The following is a 25,393-nucleotide window of genomic DNA, read 5'->3' as shown; positions in this document are numbered from 1 at the left end:
CAAAATCAGTTGCAATGCAAGTAATGGAAGTAATGCAAGCAATGCAAACAATGACTGCAGTATTTTCTGCAACTCATCATTATATGCACCTTGATACGTCATAGTTTGACAAAGGAATTTTATGGGGAGATTCTCTTGTGAAGTCACCGGGTATGATATGGTGGGGAAATATTTAGAATAACCCAATAATAGACTCTTTGCGTTATTTTCGCTTATGACGGAAATCACTTCTATGGTGCAATCTAACAAAACTCTCAAAGACCGTTTTTGAAGAAAAGTATGTGTTTGAACACACCAAACTCAAACTGACAGAAAATCCCGCGCCATGTTGTGTGACGTCACAACTTGAACCAAGAAACTTCAGAAGCCCGGCAACTGGCAGTTACTCATAAAAATATAAAAATATAAAATGACAGGTGGCGAAGTCTTAATGCTGCTAGACAGACCAAACTCTTCCTGTCAGAACCAAACAAACATACTGCAAAGTTTATCCTGCCGAAAAGCAGGAAGACTTGCAAAAGTGATGAGAGAATAGGAATTATCCAAGATGATACGTATCCATCCTGAAATGAGGAAGCGGAATTCACGGAACATTTTCTATGTGAGTGCCTCGCTTACGGACGCATCAGACATCAGATTTTTGGTGCTGATGTGCTCCAACTGCAGCTGATAGCATCACATCCACTAACGGAAATCCTGCGATACATAAAACGAATCCGGGATATTCCATTATACGGGGGAGGGGGAGGTCTGAGTGCTCAGAAACTCTGCCTCTCCCCCTGAGGGAAACTCGGCTAAAACAATTTCCAACCCCTCAAGCGGAGATAAAAACAACAAATACAGACAATAATCGGTTTTAGTTGACCGAATCCATTCAAATCAGGACAAAAAGGACCGCATAGATCCCTTAGACTTACACACGCATGCAGAACCTCAACTACAGCAAAGATATTGTCAATATCAAACATGAGAGTTTCGTGAAAGTGTCTGTTTTTTTCAAAACGCCGCAGGCTTCTAACCGTTTCATAACGAATCCGCGTCTCAAAGAACGCCTTAAGCCCTTCTCTCTACTTTGTGCGTCGCACCGCTATGGCATCATTAAGGGTGTATCAGTCAATTGGACAGAAGCTTGCACAAAAAAAAAACCCAATATCATTTTAACGTCGATTTATTTCCCTTCGCGAAGCATCCAGTGTAGACTTCAGGAAAGAGATTGCGACTCTCATGAACTTCCTCTGCAACCTTCAAAATGTCATTATCATGGGAGATTTCAATGCCAAAGCTATTGCTTTTGGAGACTCGGTTAACTTGGCGAAAAGTAACATCCTTGTAAATAGCGTCTGTAATAACAACCTCAGACCACTGAATAATGGGAAGATCACGTTCTTGACAAAAATATACGCCGCAGTTTGCAAGTCTTCAGTACCGGGTATATCACTAACAAATACAGTAGCCACGTCCTGGAACTGGGAAACACTTGACACATCCTACTCGAAAAGCAATCACAAACCTATCTTTATACAGAGCCTTGATGTCAATTGTAAAGATGGCTTCAGAGTATCTAACTTCAACCTTAGGGTACTGATTCAGAACCTACAGCCTCAAGATGACATGATGAACTTCACGGTTCAAATACCGGAGCAGATCAAGTTGGCGACATACAAAGTAAGGCGAACCATGAGGCTCAACGCATGGTGGAAGAAGGAACTAGGATCCCTTCTAAGGGAAAAGATGGAAGCGATGAGAGCTTTCAGACAAACTCTAAACTACGAGAATTTCTTCAGGACCAAACAGGTAACTACAGAAAAGGGTACAAAAGAGCGAACTCCTCCTACTCCTTCTTGCCGAAACTTGGAGAGAAAAAAAACGTGCCATCTGACATATACTCTTGGAACCTGCGCTTTCTGGTATACAGGGAGGTGAAACTGGATGAGCGGTCGTGCTCGATAAATAGTGGCCTATTTCAAGGAAGTGCTTGAAGTCCGGTATTTTCAATCTATACATAACCTCGTTTCACTGTAAACTCATACACTCAATTGACATCTACCATTAATAAAGTCAGAACAGACTTCGAGGGTAGTAAACTTTGCCAGAGGTTCCTCATGGGGATTAAAACTTGAGAGAGCCGTAACTCTGTTAATGACCATTGTGAGAGCAGTACTTGATTATGATACTGCCTTTACGCAGTTGATGCCCCAATACCCGGACAACAGAATAGTCGTGATTGTGGCTTTTCAGGTTAAAGTCTTCACCGCATCATGTGGCTCATGTTCTAGCGGGCGAACCGCCCCATAAGTTCTGAAAGGCGCTATTGGCCTCTAAGGAGCTGATAAGGTTCAAAAGATCTGCACCCTCCTCCAACAGTTTGGTCATGGAAAAACCATGGCTAAAAATGGTCTATCGGTAACTTATAAGAATTTCCACCAAATCTTTAATAACTTCAAGAGCTATGAGGAAGAAAGAAGAGTGAGAGACCTGCTGGTCTGAGTGGGTCATGGTAGGGAAGGAATGAATGAAACGGTTGAGTAGTTAAAATCCAAAATGAAATAACCGAACTCAGGAGCAGGGGTTTTGCCCTATATGGAACTGATGCAGCAACATCGGCTGTGGCCTCCAGCTGCGCAGTGGACTTTGACCGCCCTTGAGTCAAAGCTGGCTACGGGATGCACGCAATTATGGTCCTCTCTGCTGAGCTGAAGGAAGGATCCAAAAAGAAGATAACAATAGTCACAGACTGCTAAAAAGCCCTGGCCAATTCTCGTTTTCACGGACGATCATCGTGGGCCGGACCAGAGAACTATCTCTCTCTGTTAGCTTGCCTGGACGTCGTGGGACAACTAAAATCTAGAACAAAAATAACAACGAAATATTATTTCGTGCCTTGCTGTACAAATAATTCTCTTAAAACCCCGCTGAAAGCTTTTTTAATTTTTCCTAAAGAAATTGTTCGCAAGTGGATTACCAGTTTCTTTGTAGTCAGGTTTAAATTTTGTGGATCACTTCAACGTGAGTTAACATTTTTTAAACTCGAACTCCAATCTTAATTGATAATAGGGATCAAGCAGTGCATTGCAGGGTAGACTGACGCTGAATATAGCTTCCTTCCCTATCTCTCTTCGAGGGATGAGCTTCCTCTCCTCTAGGGCGATGGGTGGCTGTTCAGAGGCCAAGCTTCTCGTCCACCAAGATCGTTAGTGAGTGGTGATAGCCACACCCTATACGAGGTGACCCTACTATTAACAAAACACTTCCGATCTAGAATGGGGAGTCGAAAAACACTTGCCCAATCCAGGATGTCATGCGAATCGTGCCCATTGGATAGTTTGCAGTTGGCGGTAACTGACTGTATTCGAACGGAGCCTCACTGATGCCTGGTCGTCTCAGTGAGTAAATTTGACCTTGTCGTTTTACGGGGGGCTATTGTACGGCGGACCTCCCAACCCCCATACTCGTTGTAATCAAATGAGTACCCGCAATAAAATAAAAAAAACTTCAGCCAATAGAACAAGACCTCCAGCCACACACAAACTGGCTAACCAGGTGGATGCACATCTCCGAAATACTGAGAGCCAGGTGATTACACCCAAGAAGGGAGAAGTAGGGACGTCAAGCGGTGGATCTAAGGTCAACATTGGTATACTGCGAGGATAACAGCCAACAAGTACCACTGCTCAAAAAGCATGGAGTAGCAAAAACACCTCTGAGATAAATATATCAGACGCCAGGAAGAAGACAGGTCTCAGTGGCGCAGGTGTTAAATGGTACTTGCGCTACCCGAAGGAAGGCCTGAAACCAGAAGAGGCCCTTAAGAAGACTCAGGATAGACCTAAGCCATCGTTACCGGAGCCAAAAAGTGCGGAGCAGCAGAGATTAGCCCGCATGAAGGGAATGTTCACAAAAAATCGAAACCTGCACCTAAGGGGAGAGAAAACCCGGGCAGGTCAGGGGTGAAGGCAGGAATCAAGAAGCCGGTCCGGTCAAGGGCATTCGACTGGCCATGCTGCCAAAAAATGATTCCCGAACAAATACTCACTCGTGAGGAACAGGAAACCATCGAAGTCCTTGTAGTCAGGCAGATTTGCAAGGGATGGACTGCGAGACTTGTGTTCACCGGGATACGCTTTCGACCAGGTCATATACTGATGGACTGCGCAACGGAAGACACTGCAGAGTGGCTTAGGACCATAGTACCTAAATTGTCAGGCTGGAAAGGAGCTGAATTGTCAACATGTGCTGGGGATGATATACCAGGAGCAAACATGGTGACCGTTTTTCTCCCAAAAGCCGCGACAATAGAGGCAAAAGATCTCATCTCTCTCATCTCCATACGCGATTATGAAGAGTGTTCAGAAGCAAGGTGGAGGGAACGGGTAAACTCCTCGCGATCGGGGTAGATGACCGATCTCTGGAGGCAATCAAACGTGGGAGTTGTCATATCAACTATCGATTTGGCAACATACCTTTACATATGCACAGGGAAAAGCAGAGGAAGGACACCTTGGAGAAGACACCGGGTGAAAAGCATACTGAAGTCCCCGTAGAAGTCTCCAGAGTCTCTATAGAGGCGGAAAGGACTGGATCAACCAGGGAAGTAGACCTGCTGCCCAGTGAAGAGCGTAAGCTGGACGACCTAGACTTAGGACTTCTAGGACTCAGGGTGGACAGTAACGCGCAGGAAAGCGCCATGTCAGATGAGGAGGGCAATATTCAGGATGGCCGGGAGTATCAATGAAGCGAGGAGCTGCCTAATTCGAAGGATTGATATTCTTTCTAGGCGGTATCCCGAATTACTAAACCAAAGGATAACATAACAACAAGGTTTCACTTTGATGAGAAGTTTGAAACACGTTGGAGTAACAAGGCAAACTGGGAAAGCGTGACAGGGACATACGGCTTAAATCAGCAACTCATAACTTGGTACACTGACGGATCTCTCATAGCAGAGGGAGTGAGTGCCGCTGTCATTGGTCCAAGGAAAATGTACTTCGAGCCAATGGGCAGGTACACTAGCATATTCTAGACAGATGTACTTCCTTTAATCACCAAAGGAACTACAGGGGGCAGAACAATGCTATTCCGATTCCGATAGCCAAGCAGCAATCAAGGCACTTAGGACCAACCAGGTGAACTCTAAACTGGTATGGGAATGCCTTGAGAGACTGAATACGCTCGGCTCGTTCAATAAGATCTGAATACTCTGGGTTCCAGGCTATGTTGGGTTGGAAGGCAATGAGGCAGCGGATGAAGTAGCCAAAAAGGGAGCGGGGACGCCTTTACACGGGCCAGAACCCTTCAGTGGAATCGGAAACGAGTCTACCAGGGATGGAGCAGTCCAGGGTGCTAAAACCTCACCAACATCAACAAAGTACAGATATCTATCTGTGTATCACGATAAGGATGAATTTGCGAGAAGATATCTTGAATTTTGCTGAGACAGTGCTGCTAAGTAGTGCTATATTTATTTTCCCACTCATCGTTACAAAACTAACACTCAAGATATCGTGATGTTATCAGGTAAGTACTCTTTTAAAATAAATAGATTATTGTATCTTTAGCTATGTACAAGAATTCACAATCTCGGTTATTAAAATATCTAGTTGGTGCGATTCCATAAATTTCTGTTCGTTTCTGGATCCTTACTCACTCCACTCTGCTCCATTGATTAACTGGGTGTGGGTGTCGTAAGAAATAGAAATAGTACCAATTATGAATTAACACAGAGAAATATCTTTTGAATTTGATTGATTCAAACGAACTAGAAAACTGCGTCAATTGGCATATGTAAATTAAAAAGAATATAAAGCTGACTTTGGTGCACCGTGGAGGCCATTTAGTGATTGCAATTCGAAGGAGTCAGCAGGAATGTGACTCTATCGCCGAGTGAATAGCCCTGGAACCGAATTTCGATCAAAAGAAAAAATCACGCAGTCGAAGTTTGATCAATTAAAGTGATCGTTTCTCATAATTTGAAATATCACCCACTTTGTGGGAAGTGATAAGTTCTGAGCATCATCGGTGAAGATAAATTTGATATCAGTTCACTATCATCGGTTGACAGTGAATAGTGTGAAAAGGTCTGTTTGATAGTGCGGAAGTAATACCAGTGCCTGCTCCTTTATTTTAGTGTGGAATCATATTGGCAGCTGTGGTGTTAGAAGTGTATCCCTTACAGCTAACATGTGAGTTCAAAATATATTTTTTTTAAATCTTTTGCAAAGTAAAGAGTTCTCATGGATTGTGTTTCCCAAATTAACGGTCTCTCTATTTAAACAAATTATGGATAATGATACACATTGATTTACTGAACAAACTGGTTCGTCAATCTTGCTATAATTGAGAAGACCTTGACATCCAGCTCACCCTGAATTTTTCGTCTAAGACAATCAATATTCTAGTTAAACTTTGACTTCAGAATATTTTAATGGATAGTGTACATGAGTGTGTTAGCAATAAAGTCAGACCAATTGGAATGACTTTCCGAAAATGACATCTTCGATTGTTCATTTCACCATGACTAGCCGGATCAAACTTGAAGTTCATTAATGTTTAGGGCAATGATATCTATCATATCTTTCAATTAAGAAGTGAGTGTTTGGGGGATTCAGATTTTGTGTTTGATTTAAGGAATGCGTTGCTGTTTTAAATATATAATTATAATAATGAGAATCTATTTACAAAAATAGTGTTTTTTGGGTTTCCGCAAATATTCCCTTTGGTATGCAGCTCCTAAAAGAATTTCCGAAATGATCAGTTTCGACTCCCCGCGCTGTTCACCTTTCTAACAAATGTTAAAATTAAAACTTGGTTCGGAATGTACTAATCGGGGCCTTTCATTTGATATCCCACATGACTATATTTGACTAAAAAAAATGACACCCTCTTTTGCATGAATGGGGACTCTCCCTTAAATTCCATGTAGAATAATGTAACTTACTGTATGCGTCAGCGTTCACAGTTCCCACCCTCCCCCAAATTTTGTGTCGCTAACCGTTTCCAAGAAAAATGCGTGTGACAGACAAATAGGCAGAGGGACAGACAGACAGTAAACCGATTTTAATAAGGTTTTGTTTTTTGGCACCAAAACTAGATCGCGTATATGGAGACGAATATCTCGCTATTATGGAGACCACGATCGAGTCGAGGGGAATACATGGTGGATGGCATCCTGGCTCGAAATTTTTTTGAACTGAAAAACAACCCAATTCGGCATCTATGTAGAGGAAGGAATCCTGCTAGGAGTTAGGAGAGGGAGGAAAGGAAACTCTTCAAAGTGAAGAGTGAATTTAGTTGCAGTTTACAATAAAATTTATGTTTTTAAAAACTGTCAAGCAAAAATATATGTATACAAAATGGCAAAATTAATAAAAATCATGCATCTATGAAAATTAAACTGACACTTATTGAACGAGCCAAGCGCATATAGTCTCTCAAGGCATTCCCATACCAGTTAAGAGTTCACCTGGTTAGATCTAAGCGCCTTGATCGTTGCTTGGGTGCCAGTCAGAAGGAGGCACATCTGCCGATGGCGTATCTTCGCGCTTGAAATATACTATCATAGTATGCTTACCTATTGGCTGCAAGTATATTTTCCTTGAACCAATGACCCGCCTGTGTACCAAGTAATCAGTTGCTGGTTTCAGCCGTATGTCATAGCCTCTCTCTCCTAGTTTGCCTTGTTACTCCAACGTGTTGCAAACTTCTTATCGAAGTGAAACCTTGTTGTCTTGTTATCCCTTGGTATCAATAATTTGGAGTAGCACCTAGAAGGAATATCAATTTTCCTTCGATTTAGGCTGCCTCCGCCTCACCCAGCCATTCTGAAAATCGCCCTCGTTGCCTGCATCTGTATGTACAGATGAAGAAGGGTTAATCCCAGAAGGGAATGTCCTCATTGCACCTCTGATAGAAATACAAGCCAGTCTTTGGAGTTTGTGTAACTCCCTGGTTTGTGTGCTGAGTTTAGCTCTCTGCCCAGATTACCGCCCCATAGGTAATCATTGGGCTTTCTACTGCCGTGTATATCCAAAGTAGTATCTTCGAATGCACTTTTTTTCATGTTATCATCAGAGCCCTCGTAGCTTTCTGCCATTTGTCTTCCAGATTAATTTTTGGTCTAGCGTAATTCCCAAATATTTGACCTCTGTTTTCCTGTTTCACCTCCATGCCATGTACCCTTATGGCACTTAGGAGATCAAGCTTATGCTATCTGGTGGCTTCGGCTGGATTGATAAACAGTCCGCTTTCCTGCACAAACGTATCCTCATATTTGCCTGTATTGTATTCATCCAAAACCATGTTCCACATAATCGGCCCTGTGGCCAACCTTGAGTAGTCCTGACAATAGAATTTGAACCTGTCGGTACTTCTATTTGCCTACTCTTTAATATTCGATCTCTCTCCAGAAATCCTGGGTGTTTCTCACTACCTTGCGGCTTAGGGCATCTTGCATCTCTATGTGCGATGTGTTGTCGAATGCTCCATCGATATCCAAAAACGCACACGGTGCTATTTCTTTTGTTTATATGGCATCCCGTAGTACATCCGTCAGTTGATATAGAGCAGGTTCGGTTGACCATCCTACCCGTAAGCGTGTTGACACTGATATACGGGATTACGCTTTAGAACTTCTTCTTTTTCTTTAGCCTTTGTCCCGTTCACAAGCGGGGTCGGCTGGTCGTGATCGGTTTCGCCATTTTATTTTATCAAATGCCTGATCTAGATGCAATCTCGAGGCTTTTAAGGGGGTCATCCCGTGTGAAGGCCGTTTTTTTTTGCCTTTTTTTGAAAAATTATTTTGAAGGACTGGATAAAGATAGAAGCGTGATTTTTTCACCATATGTTCATTGATATCTCTAGTATATGTGATAAATTTCAGCTTGATTTCGTATCTAATTTTTGGAGTAGGTGTTAATTTATGCACCCATCTCCAAAAAAAGGTGTTTTTTCTGCTGCCACGCTGGAGGGCGCTGTGTTCATCTAAGGGAAAAAAACTAAACGGCATTTTAATGTGGACAATATTCCACGGTCCGCAAACTAGGATAATTAGAAAATATTAAAAGGTAAATTTTTGGTGGGCTTTTAAACTTAATTTTTTGGATTTTGGTGTTTTTTTACGGCTCTTTTTATGAATAAAAAAAAACTACCCGTCCGATTGCAATTATCGTAGTTTGCGGACCGTAGAAATATGTATTAAAGAAGCCGTGAAAATTTCAAAGAATTTGGTTGGATAGATTTTGAGCTATGGTGGCAGCCGATTTTCAAGATGCAGTTTCGAGAAAAACGCATTTGAAAATTTAAATGTGATTATCAACAGTAAAATTTTAGCTCACCATTAATCTGCTATACTTGGTCCATAGAGAGCATCCTCCGTATCTTCAAAAAGGTCTTGTAAGGCCGCTTGTTGCTCTCTGGTGTCAATTGTGGCTCTTTTAGCGAGGTCAGTCGATCGTCGTTCGGACCGCCAAATTCACGCTTCATTACGGCGGTCGACATAAGCCTGACATATGTGACCAACTTGACATTCCATTGTCACTAGGATTTTGAGAATGCCATTGAATCCTTCATTGAAAATAATTACAGCCAGAAAAGTGGCTATTTCTACTACCTTGGCCCCAGAATGAAGGTGTTTAGGAGCGAAAGTTCAGGTCAATGCATTTAACGACTCATTGTTATTCTGGGTCTCTGCTCCTAAACATCTGTTCAAGAGATCATCTCATGACAAATCTTCGTAGATTGGTTTGATGACTGTTTGAACTTCTTCAGTCAAAGGTGCCTTCTCGTGGTGAAAACTATCCAGCTCTCCTTTAGCTTCCGCTTTGCGCCGTTTGCACCAACTGTCCTCGCCTGCTGGACAATTTTGATGCTGAGGATTTTCGTCTGTAGAACATTTATGGAAGAAGGTTTTCCAAATTTCTTGCTTCATTCCTTCTATCGAATTCCCATATCGACGAATAGCTAGCCCAGAAATTATAGTGAGGTCCTTATCAGTAAGTTTTCCAGCCCCTTTTCCACCAATGCCTTTGTGATTCTTCTTTGCATTTCTAAGCCGCGTTCCCATTCTTTTCTCGACATGTCCTACGTATTCCTTTTTTACTACTACGTATATTTTATTATTTGCAGAAATTTGCAGAAATACCGGAAAAAACTCCACCAAAATCCAATATACAAAACTTGTCGCAATTGGAACATCCATGTTCATGCTTGCTAAAAGTTTCTTTGCTGATGTTGATGCGAAGTCCTGTTTCTTCTCTGATAACTATCGATTTCCATGAAATATTCGTTTTTTAGTGCGAGTATGACGTTGAAAGTTAAAGCGATCTCCCTTCGTACGATCCATTTAAAAAAATCACTGAACACACAAACAGCACAATGCTTACAACAAAATATAACTGAGTATAACTTGAACGCCTTTCAGTGCTCACTCTAGACTGGATTATCCTTTTTATTCCAAACAGTAAATAAGTTTAGACAATGGATTGGTTTTTCATCTTTTTATATTTATACCTGTGTTCAAATTTATAAGGCTCAGGTAAAAAACTAACAGGTCAAAAAAAGATTCGATGCTCTTTCTCATCGAGAACTCTAGCCGCGGCTGCAAACTCCTTACCTGTTTAACCCTGTAATTTCTGAAGGACTCGGAATATCGGAAAATCCCTTTGCCCACATATTCTCCACTATATATAGATACAATTCATGCAAAAAAAAAAAGATCGATTTCTCAAACCCGACACACGGGATGACCCCCTTAAATCCCCATCCAGGATATCAAGCCGGGCTTCTGGTCGTTTACCATCGACTTCGATGTTCGTTGGCGCGAATTAGGTGACCTTACTATTGAAGATGTCTCTCTCGCAGTTTTTCTACGATCGGTGCAACCCCATATCGATCGGCGATATCTTCATTTCAGATGTGATCAGAACGTGTCGCGCTACTAGTCCAACGCAACATCTTCATCTCCATTACCGCAAGACGCCGTTCACTGTCTTTTATAGTCGGTGAACATTCATATCCATAGAGAGGGCTAGAACGTTAGTTCTAATATCGTTGCGCTTAGAACGTTAGTTCTAATATAGTTGGCTACGGCTTTAATCCACTTGACATTTCACGTAACTTCAGTGAGTGAGGAAGCAAAGCTTAATCACTTGCTGAATGAGCTGACACTTGGTGACCGTACCCCCAGCTAGTTGCTACGAGAAATGAAGCAGCTGGGTGGGGATAAAGTCGGCTCCAACCTGCTAAAGTTTTTCTGACTACTACTTCCGGAGAGCATCCGCGCTATCTTGGTGTGCGCGGACTCGGGATCGCTGCAGGTGTACACAAGGTATACAAGTTACTTTTCGTTCGGGAGGTAGATCTCGATCGCAATCACGGTCGAGGTCTGCTTCTCGAAGGTCGGGTAGTCGTACGCCGGGACCCTCATCAGCCTCGACGGTTTGTTGGTGCCATCAGAAATACGGAGCTCAAGCCACTAATTGTACCATCGGATGAACATTTTGCCCAATAAAGAACTAAGCTCGCTGGGTGCCTCGGCGATGGCTACCCGAAGCGCAGTACCACGTCGCCTTACAATCTTCAACCCCCTAAGCAGACGTTGCTTCCTGGTTGACGCGGGCGCTGAGGTGTCGGTTCTCCCTGTACCCCATCCGAACACCCTTATTCCGCAAAACCTGCATTTAGCGGCCGCGAACTCATCTCCCATCAGCACCTATGGCTATAGGCAGGTGGACGTGAGTCTCGGACTTCGCCGAACGTTTTCGTGGCGCTTCATTTTAGCGCACATCAGCATCCCCATATTAGGCGTAAACTACCTGCGTCACTAGGGGCTGCTGGTTGACTTGCAGACATCAGGGAAAATTTCTACCTGTCGAGATGACACTCTCTTGATAATTTTCGAGGACGTTGCCGACCATCGCATTCGCGCACTCCTGCAAGAGTTTCGCAACATCACTACGGAAAGTAGTTTCCAAGCCGATGAAACACGATGGCCAGCACCATATCAATACCACCGGGTCTCCAATCTTCTCAAATGTGCGTCCTCTTTCACCCAAGAAGCTTGCAAAGTGGGAGGGAGTTTCGAGTTCACTAGAAAGGCTTTCGTCTACATGGATAATGTTTTGGTCCGCTTCTGAATCTGAGCAATTACGAGCAAGGCGGACTTGTCTTAAACGTTGAAAACTGCAGATTTCTCCACAAATTCTAATTCTTTTGCACACGTGATCAACACCTTGTTAGTACTAATTGGTACAATGGCCGGGTATTTAGCATTGCTCCTTTCATCCCGCTCGTCAGCACCAGCAGCCTTCATATTCTTTAGAATATAGATATCTCTAGAGAAGGAGTCCAGTAGAGTTTCCTATCTTTCTCGGTTTCTGGTCAATGTGGCTGGGAACCTTTTCTGGCTTTGGTACTACTACTAAAATTGCTACTGATTTCCCCGTTCAGTGACCAACAGTCATCCGTCTGCTATTATATTTTCAAGGGTCCTCATTGTTGTTGGTCTTAACACTACAAGTGCAATTTCTCAGAATTTTTATCATCCCATCTATTAATGAACAAAATATACATTTTATTCAAAGTTTAATTTTTAAGAGCTGTTAGCACAAAATTCTGTTCTTTTGAGTTTAAGAATATCTACCATAGACAATGTCCATATGTCCATATGTCGAGTGGTTAGAGCACTGAGCTGCCTTAGCGGAAGGTTGGGGTTCAGATCTCACGGGTGGCAGAGGGATTTGCTATCGTGGCTTGATGTCGGATACCAGTGGACTAAGCTGCGAATGAGTACCTGCGTCAAATCAGGGTAATAATCTCGGGCGAGCGCAATGCTGACCACATTGCTTCCTACAGTGTACCGTAGTGTACCGTTGTGGTCTCTAACACTCTTCAAGGCCCTAATCCAATATGGATTGTTGTGCCAACGGTTATTATTATTATTAGCAAAGACAAGACTTCATTAGGAGGATCAAATCTTACGTTACGAATGTTATGGATATTTGCCACCCTGCATTGTCCCTGTTCCGGAAGAAAGCCCAGCCAGAATCGCCAGTCCTGAGCAGGTGGATTCAGATACGAATCGAATGGGAGTGCAGTCGACAGAGCTAGATATGAAGAGGAAAGGCTCATTAGCAAATGCACGGCAGTGGTGAAGCGTATGCGGACGGCAACGTTCCTCCAGAGGAACATCAACAAAGGAGTCAAGGAAGACGTGCGTAGAAAGCAGAAACAGCCGCACTTCCCGCTGAGAACACTGCAAGTGCCAATAGGATCGCAGCGAACTGGGGAAAAGCGGAAAGAGGAGGACATGTCTGAAGGAAACTTTATCCAGGGCTCAAAAAAAGAAGGCAAAGAAGGATAAAAGGAAACAACTGGCTACGCCGCCAAAGACCTGTCTGTCCAAGGACAAGGAGGCTACAAACCAAAAGCCAGTAACAGAAAAGATAAGTAATGAGTAATGACCGGATAGGTATCACCTCTGTAAATGCTCGAGGCCAAAAACTTGCTGCGGTGGAAGTTCTCGAGTAATATGCAGGGAGACTCATTAGCGGTGCGAAAATCAAAATTGGATGGGTAGTATGCGGGGCACGAATGCGTATAATCCCTATCAAGTGCTACAGGTGTCTGGACTATGAACATACGTCTGCAGCTTGCAAGCGACCCAAGAGGAGGACGGCATGCCGCAGATGCGGTCAGGCAGGTCAGCAAGCGAAGACCTGTAATGTAAGTCCAATCGAACCCTGGTAGGCGGTGATTTTACTGAAAGGGGCATGCCTAAGCCAGACTCCAGAGGGAAACGGATTCTGCAAATGGCGGCGAGAACCGGGCTAGTAGTTTTAAACACGGGATCCACGCCAACGTTTCGGCGCCCGGGCTGCGAAGGAAGTATCTCTAACATCACTTTTGCGTCGGAATTTCTGGCATCATCGGTGGACGGGTACATTGCGTTCGAAGTGGTTGACGCTACTTGCCGGCGAGCACTAACACGATGCTCCCGGGGGGAAGCTCGTTGAAGCTGTTGGAGCAGGTAGGGCCGCGCTGGGGGGCACTGGTGGTGGTAGTGTCGCAGCTGACACCGTCGTAAATTCAGTGATGAACCTGATAACGACAGCGTGTGAGGCTTCCATGGAATGATGAAAGGAATTCCATGACTTGAAGGCTCCGGAAGCCGGGAGAGCTAGCCCGAAGTAATGTGTCAAACAGTCCCAGGTTAGTGCTCTACCGGGAGGTATTCAGTTGGTATTCCGACGGCGTAAGTCCAACACTCTGCGCCTAAAGGCACCCTCTTCTCGCAGAAAAAAAACAGAAAAAGTTAGTATCAAAATGAGATATAATGGCCCAAAATGCCACGTGCTTCCATCGAGGAGGTGGACCATGACGCTTTTCCTCAAACACCTGGATTATATTTCTGACATGATAGCTGGTTTCTCACCGAGTCATGGACCTCGACAAAGATGGCTTTGGCTTAGAAGAAGCAAGCAAACAGAGTCTCGAGAATAAACACCAAGATTGACAGCCTGACTAGTTATTCTACTCTCCCTATCTGTATATTATATAATTTTTATTGAATATTATTAAAACCGTTCAATTATATATTGCTCAATATCCATTCTAGGTCATTGAAAAAGACAGAGAAAGACAACAACAAGAAGAAAACGAAAAATGTCAGCTTTTTCAAATTATTTCGATTTGCAACGATATGGGAGCTGATTTTGATCTTTATAGCGTGCATTTTTGCATTGATTCATGCCCTGGCAATGCCCGCTGTTATCCTGATTTATAGTGAATTTGTTGCACTCCTTGTCGACAGAACGTATGGAATTGGAACTACCTCAGATACGTGGCTTTTGCCATTGGTGGGAGGTGGTAAAATTTTGTAAGTATGCCAGTCACTTTTTGAGGTTGAATCCTTTTTATTCATTTACAAAAAAAAAAAAACTATCTCAAATGAATTTAATTGTTTTTATTGTTTCAACAATTCAACTCAAAAGATAACACGGACGTTGTGTTTCTTACATGAAAAATTCTTTTGAGGTCCTTTTTTGAAATTCAGGAAAAAAAACTCTTTCGACTGTTCAATCGGTTTCGAAACATTTAACATCTCCTTTCTAGGACAAATGCGACTCGTGAAGAAAACTACGCAGAAATCTACAACGATTCTGTTGCCTATGGAATCCTCTTAGCCATTTGCTCTATAATCCTGTTTGTAACTGGCATATTCTATGTGGACATTTTGAATTTTACGGCCCTCAAGCAAGTTACCAGGATTAGGTATCATTTCTTTCATTCGATTATCACTCAGGATATTGGTTGGCACGACATAACTAGGGATCAAAATTTCGCCGTAAGGATAACTGAGTGAGTATTTCTGTGGAACTAATTTATCCATCAAGGACAAGATTAATTGTTGTTCTTATCCTTTTAGCGATATCGAAAAAATACGGGATGGAATTTCGGAGAAATTCGGGCATTTCATGAATTTAATCCTTGGATTTTTGGTCACTCTTTGTGTGTCTATAGCCTCTGGCTGGAAGCTGACGCTGGCCGTCAGTGTTTATATTCCAATAGTGATAATTGTTAGCTATTATGTCACAAAGGTATCTAAAACAGTTTCCAGTTTTCCTTCTCATTTTGACTGCTCCTTTTTTGCAGTACCAAAGTAAACTTACTATCAGAGAGATGAATGCTTATGCCAAGGCTTCTAGCATAATTGAAGAAATTCTAAGTGGCGTTAGGACAGTGATCGCGTTCAATGGCGAGGAAAAGGAACGCAAGCGTTACGAAGACTGCCTTGTTCCTGCAAGGAAAGCAGGGCAATGGAAAAGTGCCTTCGCTGGTTTTAGTGAAGGTTTTATGAGATTCTTACTATTTGTGGCTTGCGCTGCTGGATTCTGGTATGGCACACATTTGATTTTGGATGATCGCGACAAAGAAGTAAAGGAGTATACACCAGCTATATTGATGATTGTAAGTACTTATTATTGATTTTTGGAGTACTTTAAGATCCCATCATATCTTCTGAAAACACCAGGAAAAATATCAAACAACCTAGCAAAACGGTTGTTTAGATGTAGATGTCAATGGTCCTGGTCCTCTCAATCTTTACGGATTTTATCACGGTATTGCAGAGCATCCCATACAGCTTGCGAAAAATAAAAGTTCTGCATACCTTTAAATATTGTTCTAACACTCAAAGTACTACCAGAAGGCGCGTTCTCATGAACTTTAAGGCAGTTTTTGACAGGGTTGCGTAATGATCAAAATAACCAAGGTCCACTAAGAGGGTAGAACTATTCCGATAACGTAAAGAAATGGCGAAATCACCCATAAAGGTCCTTCCGGAAATATTGTTGCTCCACTGACTAGCATAGCGCTACTGGTTTGTACTGAGTGCAGACTTAGTATTCATACCAGTGGATGTCAGGCCTATCTACCACCTCCGTCATAACTAAGGGATACGGCGCCCGTACTGTACAGCATAACTCCATGCTTGATTCCACGAGGGATTCTCCCCGTCATATGGGCGTAACTATAACCACCAACGAACTTTCCCAAGAGGGCAACCGAAAATAATCGGGCCGGGATAATATTCTTCAGGAATTGTCCAGGAACATATGCTCCCAGAGAGTCATGCCGGTTCCTATGATACCAGGTAACCTCCGGTGAGGCTTCTTAGGAGTCCCTTATACACTCGAGTCTGATCGCCCTTCTCCAGAATGTCAGACGGCACTCCCCAATAGTTGATTGGAATTAGCTTAGTGCGGAGAACCGTAACGAAACCTTTCCACCAGTCAATGACCACTCTGCGTGGAACATAACACATAGGACATCACACGAGACTAGTTGCTGTCCACCACGACCATTAAGGACATGCACACGTCTTACTGCAGGCGAAGCAGCATCCTTTTTCGTCGGATGGCAGCATGCAGATACGCATTAGCTCATCGGTGTATCACTGCCAGCAAGATATTGGCTACAATCAAAGATACCGTTTACCACCTGAATGCCCATGTCGTCTAGATTATGAATGTTACAGCATGTTGGGCAGACACAGAGACCATGAAAGCAGTCCTCAAATTCTTCACGGCGTGTTACGAGTTGCCTTTGCCCTGGACGAAACTGTTAGTCATTCTTTATATTTCTCGAATACTTGGGTGCAACGCCCTAAACGCCGGGTCCGTGGACCGAAAAAGTGAGAGTTAGGTGCTCTCCATCTTGTCCGGTCCAACATTAAGTAGACGTGAATTCAAGATCCCTCATACTTCAAGCGACAACCTTTTGACCGCAAGTGGTCCTAACTCTTCCACTTGATTTGCTCTCAGAAAATCGGTTTGCAACAAAGGTACGTTCCCATTAATTCTATTATGTGTGGCACGCTGTACTACCTCGAGATTAAGAGGAGGAATATCCAACAAGACTTGCATGTCGTTCGAAAAACCGTACGGAACACAGGAAACCACGTTTGCAAAGCCACCCGCTGACAAGCGTAGACCAGTTTCCTGCGCTGCACCGTTTACGCAAAGTCATACAACATAGGGGGCCTACAGGTAGAAAACGCAGCAAAAAGTCCCATATATATTTGGATCTAGCAGCTTTCCTGCTTAGACCCTATTCACACCTCATCATACATCAATACGCACCAATTTGGTTAAACGAACCTTGAGTTTGCTGGCACAAGGGCATACCCTCCGCAATTGTGACTCCCCGGTATGTCACTTTCTTCCGGTATTTCAACCATACTCCGTTTGATTTAAGCGATGGTCGACTATGTAAATAGCCTTTCAATACCATCACAACGGATTTATCCGTTGAGACCGCGAAACCGCCTTTATGAGACCACGCATTAACGATGAGATGTGCTCAGTATCCCGCTGTTCGAGCTTAAGGCGGCTGTTTCCATCAATAAGAATGAGAACATCATCCCAGTAAGCAAGGCATTCAACCATGGAAGTAAGTTCACCCAACAGTTCATGCTTTCCCTTAGAGCTAATTCCTGGCAGTCACACTCACTCAAGTTTAAACAACACGGAAGATCAACTTAGGTAATCAAAGGCGCCTTTGAAATCTACAAACATTCCAAAGGGATATTTGATTACAATGAGTAACGAAAATTTTCACATATAGGCATTGTTGGTGAACCTGCCAGTTTGGAAGCCATACTACCTACGAGGCATGAGGTGGGTGTTTTCATCTTTGTCGCTGAATCATAATCTTTTCCAGGAACTTGTCAAGGGCAGGGAGAAGAAATGTGGCCCTGTGCGACCGAGGATTAGGCTTATCCTTCTCTGGTAGCATTAGAAGCACAACTTTGGCAGTCTTTCAGAAAGCAGGAAAAAATCCTCAGGTAAACAATACCCAAACAGGCACTGGACATCAGACGGATGAATTTCTTTTCCCCCGTGCGGAGGCTCGAATCCCAGAAATCTCTACAAGCGCAAACACTATCATGATACGTCAGCATAGGCACTCCGTTCACTTTGATACCGGCAATGTCATGATTTCGTTTTCCTTTACATATCCGGTAGACGGTTTTATCCGTTGAGACCCCGACCCCGACTTTTTGAGACCACTCATCAACGAAGCAGTTATTTCACTTAACAAGTTAATCAAATACGTCTTTGAAATCCACAAAAATTCTTAGGATGAATAGCTCTCTCGTAAACAACACTGAAGCAAGGCCCGTCAGATGGTTTTACCTATCTTGTCAGGCACCATATCCCTGCTAGGTGACTTCCAAGACCTGAGCCTCGCTTCGATCTTACAACACCTCAGAAAAGGGATTTTTTCCTCTCCTTCAGCGCGACCGCCAGGTGACATCGAAGGTTTGATGACCCAGTAAGGCAGAAACACTATCACGCCATGACAGCGTAGGCTCTTCGTTCCCCTTGACGCCGGGTTTATCATAATTTCGTTTTACTTTACATATCGAGTAGACCTTTCTCTAAGGGTCATTATTATGCGATCTGAATGCCAATGCTTGAAATCGTCCTCGAAAGGGATCACAAGCCGATGGTCGCTTACATTCGCTTGCGTGTTGCATCCGCCACTTCTCAGAGGGGTAGGAAACTGTGACCCCCTAAGCTCAACATCGACCGCTGGTACGACCCAGCTGTTGCTCGATAGTGGGGTAGCTATCTTGCTAATCGGACGGCACATGAACTGAGTAACCCGCCTGAGAATATCGATGAGCATTGGGTCACCATCAAAAGTGCTCTATTCTCTGGTGCTGCACAGGTTGTAGGCCGCGTCCCCAAGAGTTGTCATAAGATGTTGCTGGCTGTGGGATCGTGGAAGCCGATTGATGAATGAAAGGAGTTGGAGGCGCTATTGACCGCCGCAAGTGTTGGCAGACGGGATGCGCTCGAACTCCGATACCGAGCGAAATCCCGAGAAACTCAGCGTAATATACGTAGTCAGGGAAGCGGAAGATGTCGCATATCGCAATGACTTCAGAACTGTATTCCCCATCACGAAAGAGCTTGCCTGTGGTCGCAAATCGTTCGATGGTCCTGTGAAGAACGGTAATGGTTGACTTCTCATCACGATGATGAACCACTGAAGAGATGGAAAGAACAATTCACCACGGTCCTTAACCGCATCACATCCGGTGGAATTCATCCTCTTGTGGATAAAATGGCTAGTCGTCGCAACATGAGGTAACGGACTGTTCCTCCAAACAGAAGGGAAAGCATTTCGACCATCAATGTACTTAAATGGGGTACAGCCGCTAGGCTTGACAGTCTCCCCCAGGTTCATTTATCGTAGCACCTGCAGTTACTGCTGATCTGTTTTCTCCATTCATACGGAAATCTTGGGAATCCAAGATCTTTTTCAGAGAATGGAAGAAAGGAATGATTGTTAAGATCCGAATTTGGGACCAGTTTTGAGTTTGATAATCGGAGGGGTGTCTGCGTACTCCCTGTCGGTAAAATCTCGAAGGATTTTGAAGTCTAAAGTGGAGTCCGTCCGTTGACTATTCGGGAGTCGAAACTTTCGACTCTGCAAGAGAATTTTCCTCTATACGCTCCTCACTGGTATCTCTAATGGCTGTCAATGCATCGACAGTGCAAATTAATTGGCCGGATATGAGGGATGCTTCCTGGGGTTAATTTCTCGCTTTCCGACATTGTTCTCAGGGAACCAATTCACAGTTGGCTTCAACGTAAAAACCACCTCGAGGACCAAGTTTAGTGGAAACCTGGTACGGAACCTGCGTTCTCATTATTTGAGGAATCCTGTTTGTCATCTGGTCAAGTCTGTAGGGCCGTTAAGCTGGCAAGCAAGTTTGCACTCCGAGCACCTGCTATAGGAGCTAGACACAGACAGGGCGCTGTCAGGAATTACTGAAAATACAGAGGCTAAGGTGTAAATTTTTCACCGGAAGTTTTATGGATAACGTTCACTAGACAAACTGGAGAACATGGCCCTCAGGGGAGGTGGGTTGGAGAGCCTAGCAATCCCCAAAACTATGATTGCATCATCGCCTGGGCTGCTTCTCGTATTGAGGTGGACCGATTCTCCATTGAATGGCACAGATTTATCATCAACATTACTCATATCTATAGGGATACGATGTTTTCGGTTCTGAGGCTAATGAAAATAAGATAAAAACAATAACAGCCGGGGGGAGAGCAAGTTGGTAGGAGTAGCAGAGGTGACGGTGAAAACTTGATGAATGTCATGTGAGGGACTGAAGGGCCAAAGGACCTACCCAAACTACACTTATTAGCTGGCCCTGCCCCTCCGTTGTTGCAGCATTCGTCGCCATTAACCTTTTGTAACTACGCTTCCAAGGACCTGAAATTCCTTTCTTATATGAGGAACCTTTTGTAATCATCATCTTGGTGGGCATGCTCAGTCCCCAAATCCTTTCTTAAACTGATCTGAATGAAAAGATAGTGAGTCCGTTGATGTTACGGGCAAAGTTCCATAAAGAATTGCTGATTATTCACTGCTAATCGATCCAAAGTGAGGACTTGCTAAGGAAGTCAAAAACTCTCCCTGTTATCCTGGCTAGGGCTTTTTATTTCGACCTCAGAATTTGGTCCCCACATATTTTACGAACACTTGCGGTAATTCGGCAACATTCTTAATGAGAACTCGACAATACTCCGAGCTTCTTAGACTTTTCTTATCTTACCCCGTCTTTAACCAATGAAGGCGAAATTATCTACTCCGATCCTTTCAAGGTCGGACTGAGAGACGATAAATATTAAAACAGGGAATCATATAATTGACTAATACATCCAATCTTTCCCTAGACATTTTTCGGTATCGTTGTTGGTGCAGACAACATAGCGAGATCGTCTCCATTCTTAGAGGCATTCGCAATGGCACGAGGTTCCGCGACTACAATTTACGGAGTCATCGATACCGTTTCCAAAATCAATCCACTATCAACCGACGGAAAAATATTGAACTACGGCTTGAAAGGCGACATCGAATTTCAGGATGTATTTTTCAAATATCCTTCTCGGGAAGATGTAATTGTTCATCGAGGAATTAACTTTAAAGTGGAGAACGGTCAGACAGTAGCGTTGGTTGGTAGTTCTGGGTGCGGGAAGTCCACTTGCATCCAGTTGATCCAAAGGTTCTATGATCCGACCTTTGGACAAGTCTTACTCGACGGAGTGGATATAAAAAAATACAACTTAGCGTGGTTGAGGTCAAACATCGCTATCGTAGGACAGGAGCCAGTTTTATTCCTTGGTACTATTGCGGAGAACATTAGATATGGAAAACCAGGAGCAACGCAGAAGGAAATAGAGGAAGCTGCAAAAGCTGCCGGCGTTCATAGTTTTATTGCTGACCTACCGGAAGTGAGTAAAACAGTTTTTTTCCTATTTAGTTTAACGAATTTCCATTTTGACACAGTATTTCGGGAACCAGTTGCCTATGCCTTATGCGCTGCAGTATATTTCAGGAATCAGTTTTTCTTTTTCTTTCTCCCCCAAAAAGAAGAATCTGCGTCTCGAAATGCACAAAACCTACAAAGTGAACCCAAATCAAAAAAGGAGCGAACTGGTTCCCGAAGTATCCTTGTGGGAAAACAAAACTTTTTAGTCCTTCATTTGATCATATTGAAAATTGAGTTCTAACCCTGATGTATTTCAGAGCTACAATACTCTCATCGGAGAGAAAGGAACTCAGTTGTCTGGAGGACAGAAACAGAGAATCGCCATTGCAAGAGCTCTTATACAAAATCCGAAAATACTCCTGCTGGATGAAGCCACTTCAGCATTAGATTATTATTCTGAGAAGCAAGTTCAAGAAGCCTTAGATCTAGCCAGTAAAGGTCGAACCACAATTGTTGTCTCCCATCGTCTCTCAGCAATCAAGCACGCAGACAAAATAGTTCACATCGATAAAGGCAAGGTAGTGGAGGAAGGAACTCATGAAGAGTTGATGAAGATGAACGGCGGGTATTGTTCCTTAGTCACAGGTGGGGATTTGGAACAGCAAGAGGAGCCCGAAAAGGAGAAAGGTAAATATAGATCACAATTAAAGCTGTTCAAGATCCGATTTTTCATACGGTTCATTATAGAAATCATGGAAGATGATCCTTATGCCAAGTCCTTTGATTTGGACGTTAACAACCTGCAAGACCACCATGAACAGAATCACAACCATGTTCAACAGAATCACTACAATCAACAAGTACACTTCTTAATGGACTCGAAGAAACCGGAGAAGAATGAGGTTGAAGAAGAGCCATCATCCAGCTTTGTATGGACCTTCCTTAGAATTTTGGGGATCGCAAAGCCAGAGTGGCCATATATGATTTTAGGGACAATAGCAGCTGGTCTGTTTGGATGTACTTACTCGGTATTTGGTATACTTTTTGGTGATTTCTACGCTGCATTAGCATTGCCTGAGAGAGATGAGGTCCTCAGCGAAACTTCGGCCATATGTGTCTCATTTTTGGGTGTAGGTGTTGCGGCTGGAGTAATTTCTTTCTTATACAACTTTATGTTCAACTCATCTGCTGTTTGGTTAACCACTAGGGTCCGGTACGTTTGATAATTTTGCTTTGCAGGTAGAATAAATTATATTATCAACTTAGGAATTTTGATAACCTTCCACAGGTCACGCACTTTAAAAGCGGTCCTAAATCAGGAAATGGCCTGGTTTGATAGAGAAGAACAGAGTGTTGGAGCTCTCTCAGCACGATTGGCAGGCGACTCAGCATCTCTGCAAGCATCCATGGGCTTTTCACTCAGCGGTATTATACAGTCTATATCCAATTTTATCATGGGTGTGTCAATCGCCATGTATTATTCTTGGAGGTTGGCTCTTGTATGTTTGACCATGGTTCCGATTATAGTGGGCTCAGTAGTATTTGAGGCTAAGTAAGTAGTTTTGTATTATATAGACTAGAGATATGTTCATTCTAGATGGTTCTAGGTATACTCGAAAGTCAATCTTAGATGAGAAGACTATAATTGAAAAATCTACTGCAATGGCAACTGAGGCCATTACCAATATCAGAACTATTGCGGGGCTTAGAAGAGAGAAGCAAGTGATTGATAAATACTCAGACGAAGTTCAAAGTATAGAAAAAATGCTGAAGAAGAAGCTACGATTGCGGGGTTTAATTAACTCCTTTGGTCAATCGATTCCATTTGCTGGATACGCAGCGGCACTGTGCTATGGTGGGGTGCTGGTTTCAGAAGGTCGAGTTCCTTTCCAAAATATTATCAAGTAAGTTGGTTTCATATAATACATCTATATCGGTCTTCGTCAGGATCTTAGAGAGATAACCCGGGTCTGGGGAGAAAATTATGTGGAAGTACTGGAAATCATGTGGCTCTTGGGTGAAACTTACGCGGGCCCACCTTTAATCCCTGACAAAACTCCAGGCCCAGAGGGAGTCCTTCTCTTTCCAACCCCCTCGTCAGGCTTGCTCTACATGTCTACCAAACTAACATAAAATTATAACTTCAGGGTTTGCGAGACGCTTCTTTATGGATCAATGATGCTTGCCCAATGCCTAGCATTCCTTCCTGCTTTTACGGTGGGCGTTATTGCTGCACAAAAACTTTTCATCATCATGGATAGAAAGCCTAGAATTCACTCATTGACAGAAAAAACCTTCAGTGATAATGACGATGGAGACCGGAATGTGTATTACAAATCAGTTTCATTCAGATACCCGAAAAGGCCAGATATTCCAGTCCTTCAGGGACTCAATTTAGATGTCTTTCAAGGAAAGACAGTTGCTCTGGTTGGCTCTTCTGGATGTGGGAAGTCCACGTGTATACAATTGCTTCAACGTTTCTATGAACCTGATGCTGGACAAGTGGTAAGAAATGATAACTTTTTTCTGCATGAACCGAAAGTTTGAATCTTTTACCTTTTCGATAGCTAATTGGCAAAAAGGATGTAGTGACAGATATATCCCTGACTGCCCTCAGGAGTCAATTAGGCATCGTGTCGCAGGAGCCAGTACTATTCGAAAAAACACTGGCTGAGAATATTGCCTACGGAGACAACTCGAGGGAGGTTTCCATGACTGAAATCACAGATGCTGCCAAGATGGCTAATATTCATACATTCATCACCTCTTTGCCGTTAGGGTATGAAACATGTTTAGGATCCATGGGTACCCAGCTCTCTGGTGGTGAGAAACAGAGAATTGCCATTGCCCGTGCTTTGATCCGGAATCCAAAAATATTACTTTTGGACGAAGCAACCTCTGCGCTGGATATTCACAGTGAAAAGGTAATTTTGAACCCTTCTAAGGAGCCTACAATTCTTGCTATACAATACCTGGTTTACTGATCCTTTCGAAATAACTTCTTTACAGATTGTTCAAGCGGCCTTAGATTTAGCCTGCTCCGGTAGGACATGTGTCGTCATTGCCCACCGACTTTCCACTGTGCAAAATGCAGATGTTATTTGTGTGATACATAATGGACGAATTGTAGAACAAGGGAAGCATCATCAACTGCTGGCCAAAGGTGGGATATATGCGAAACTTCACAAAATGCAAAGTGGAGTGGATTAAGCTTTTATTGGTCAGGAAGCAGAATCTATCTTTTGGATTTGTATGTTAACAAATTGGCAAAGTAGATGCTTTACAATCCATATTCGACTGTTGTTAAAATTTTATACTCACGCAAATATAGAGAATAGATTGCCAATGGACTGAATTATCTCTGGAAAAAAACTTCGTCCTTTAAGATGAAAAATACACAAATAAAATAAGGACAAAATTAAAACCAAATAAGTTTTTTCGTTACGTCTGCCACTTCTTGGAGTGGTGGGGGAGCTGCGACCCCATAAATTCAATATCGACCGCTTGTTTGATCCAGCTGTCGCTCGACAGGAGAAGAGCTATCTTGCTGAGCGGACGGCAGGTACACTGTGTAACCCGCCTGAGAGTATTGATGAGCACCGA

At 43.2% G+C, this 25,393-nt stretch overlaps 1 protein-coding gene across 2 annotated transcripts; it reads left to right on the top strand.

Annotated features, from left to right (window-relative positions):
* Nucleotides 1-5,771: 5,771 nt before the first annotated feature.
* LOC119649136 (multidrug resistance protein homolog 65-like) lies at nt 5,772-25,219 on the top strand. Of its 2 annotated transcripts, XM_038051142.1 has the most exons (13): nt 5,778-6,179; nt 14,609-14,869; nt 15,106-15,351; nt 15,419-15,590; nt 15,646-15,960; nt 21,255-21,812; nt 22,108-22,477; nt 22,538-23,003; nt 23,079-23,342; nt 23,398-23,694; nt 23,938-24,295; nt 24,358-24,714; nt 24,800-25,219. In XM_038051142.1, coding segments are annotated over exons 1-13 (3,867 nt in total). In that variant the 5' UTR covers nt 5,778-6,177; the 3' UTR covers nt 25,001-25,219. The 2 variants fall into 2 exon arrangements, with proteins under 2 accessions (XP_037907069.1, XP_037907070.1); XM_038051141.1 differs by having other exon boundaries at nt 5,772-6,179; nt 22,108-23,003.
* Nucleotides 25,220-25,393: the final 174 nt, after the last annotated feature.

This window comes from Hermetia illucens, chromosome 2, assembly GCF_905115235.1.
Source record: "Hermetia illucens chromosome 2, iHerIll2.2.curated.20191125, whole genome shotgun sequence".
Classification (NCBI taxonomy): Eukaryota; Metazoa; Arthropoda; class Insecta; order Diptera; family Stratiomyidae; genus Hermetia; species Hermetia illucens.
This window is presented reverse-complemented; position numbering and strand designations above follow the sequence as displayed.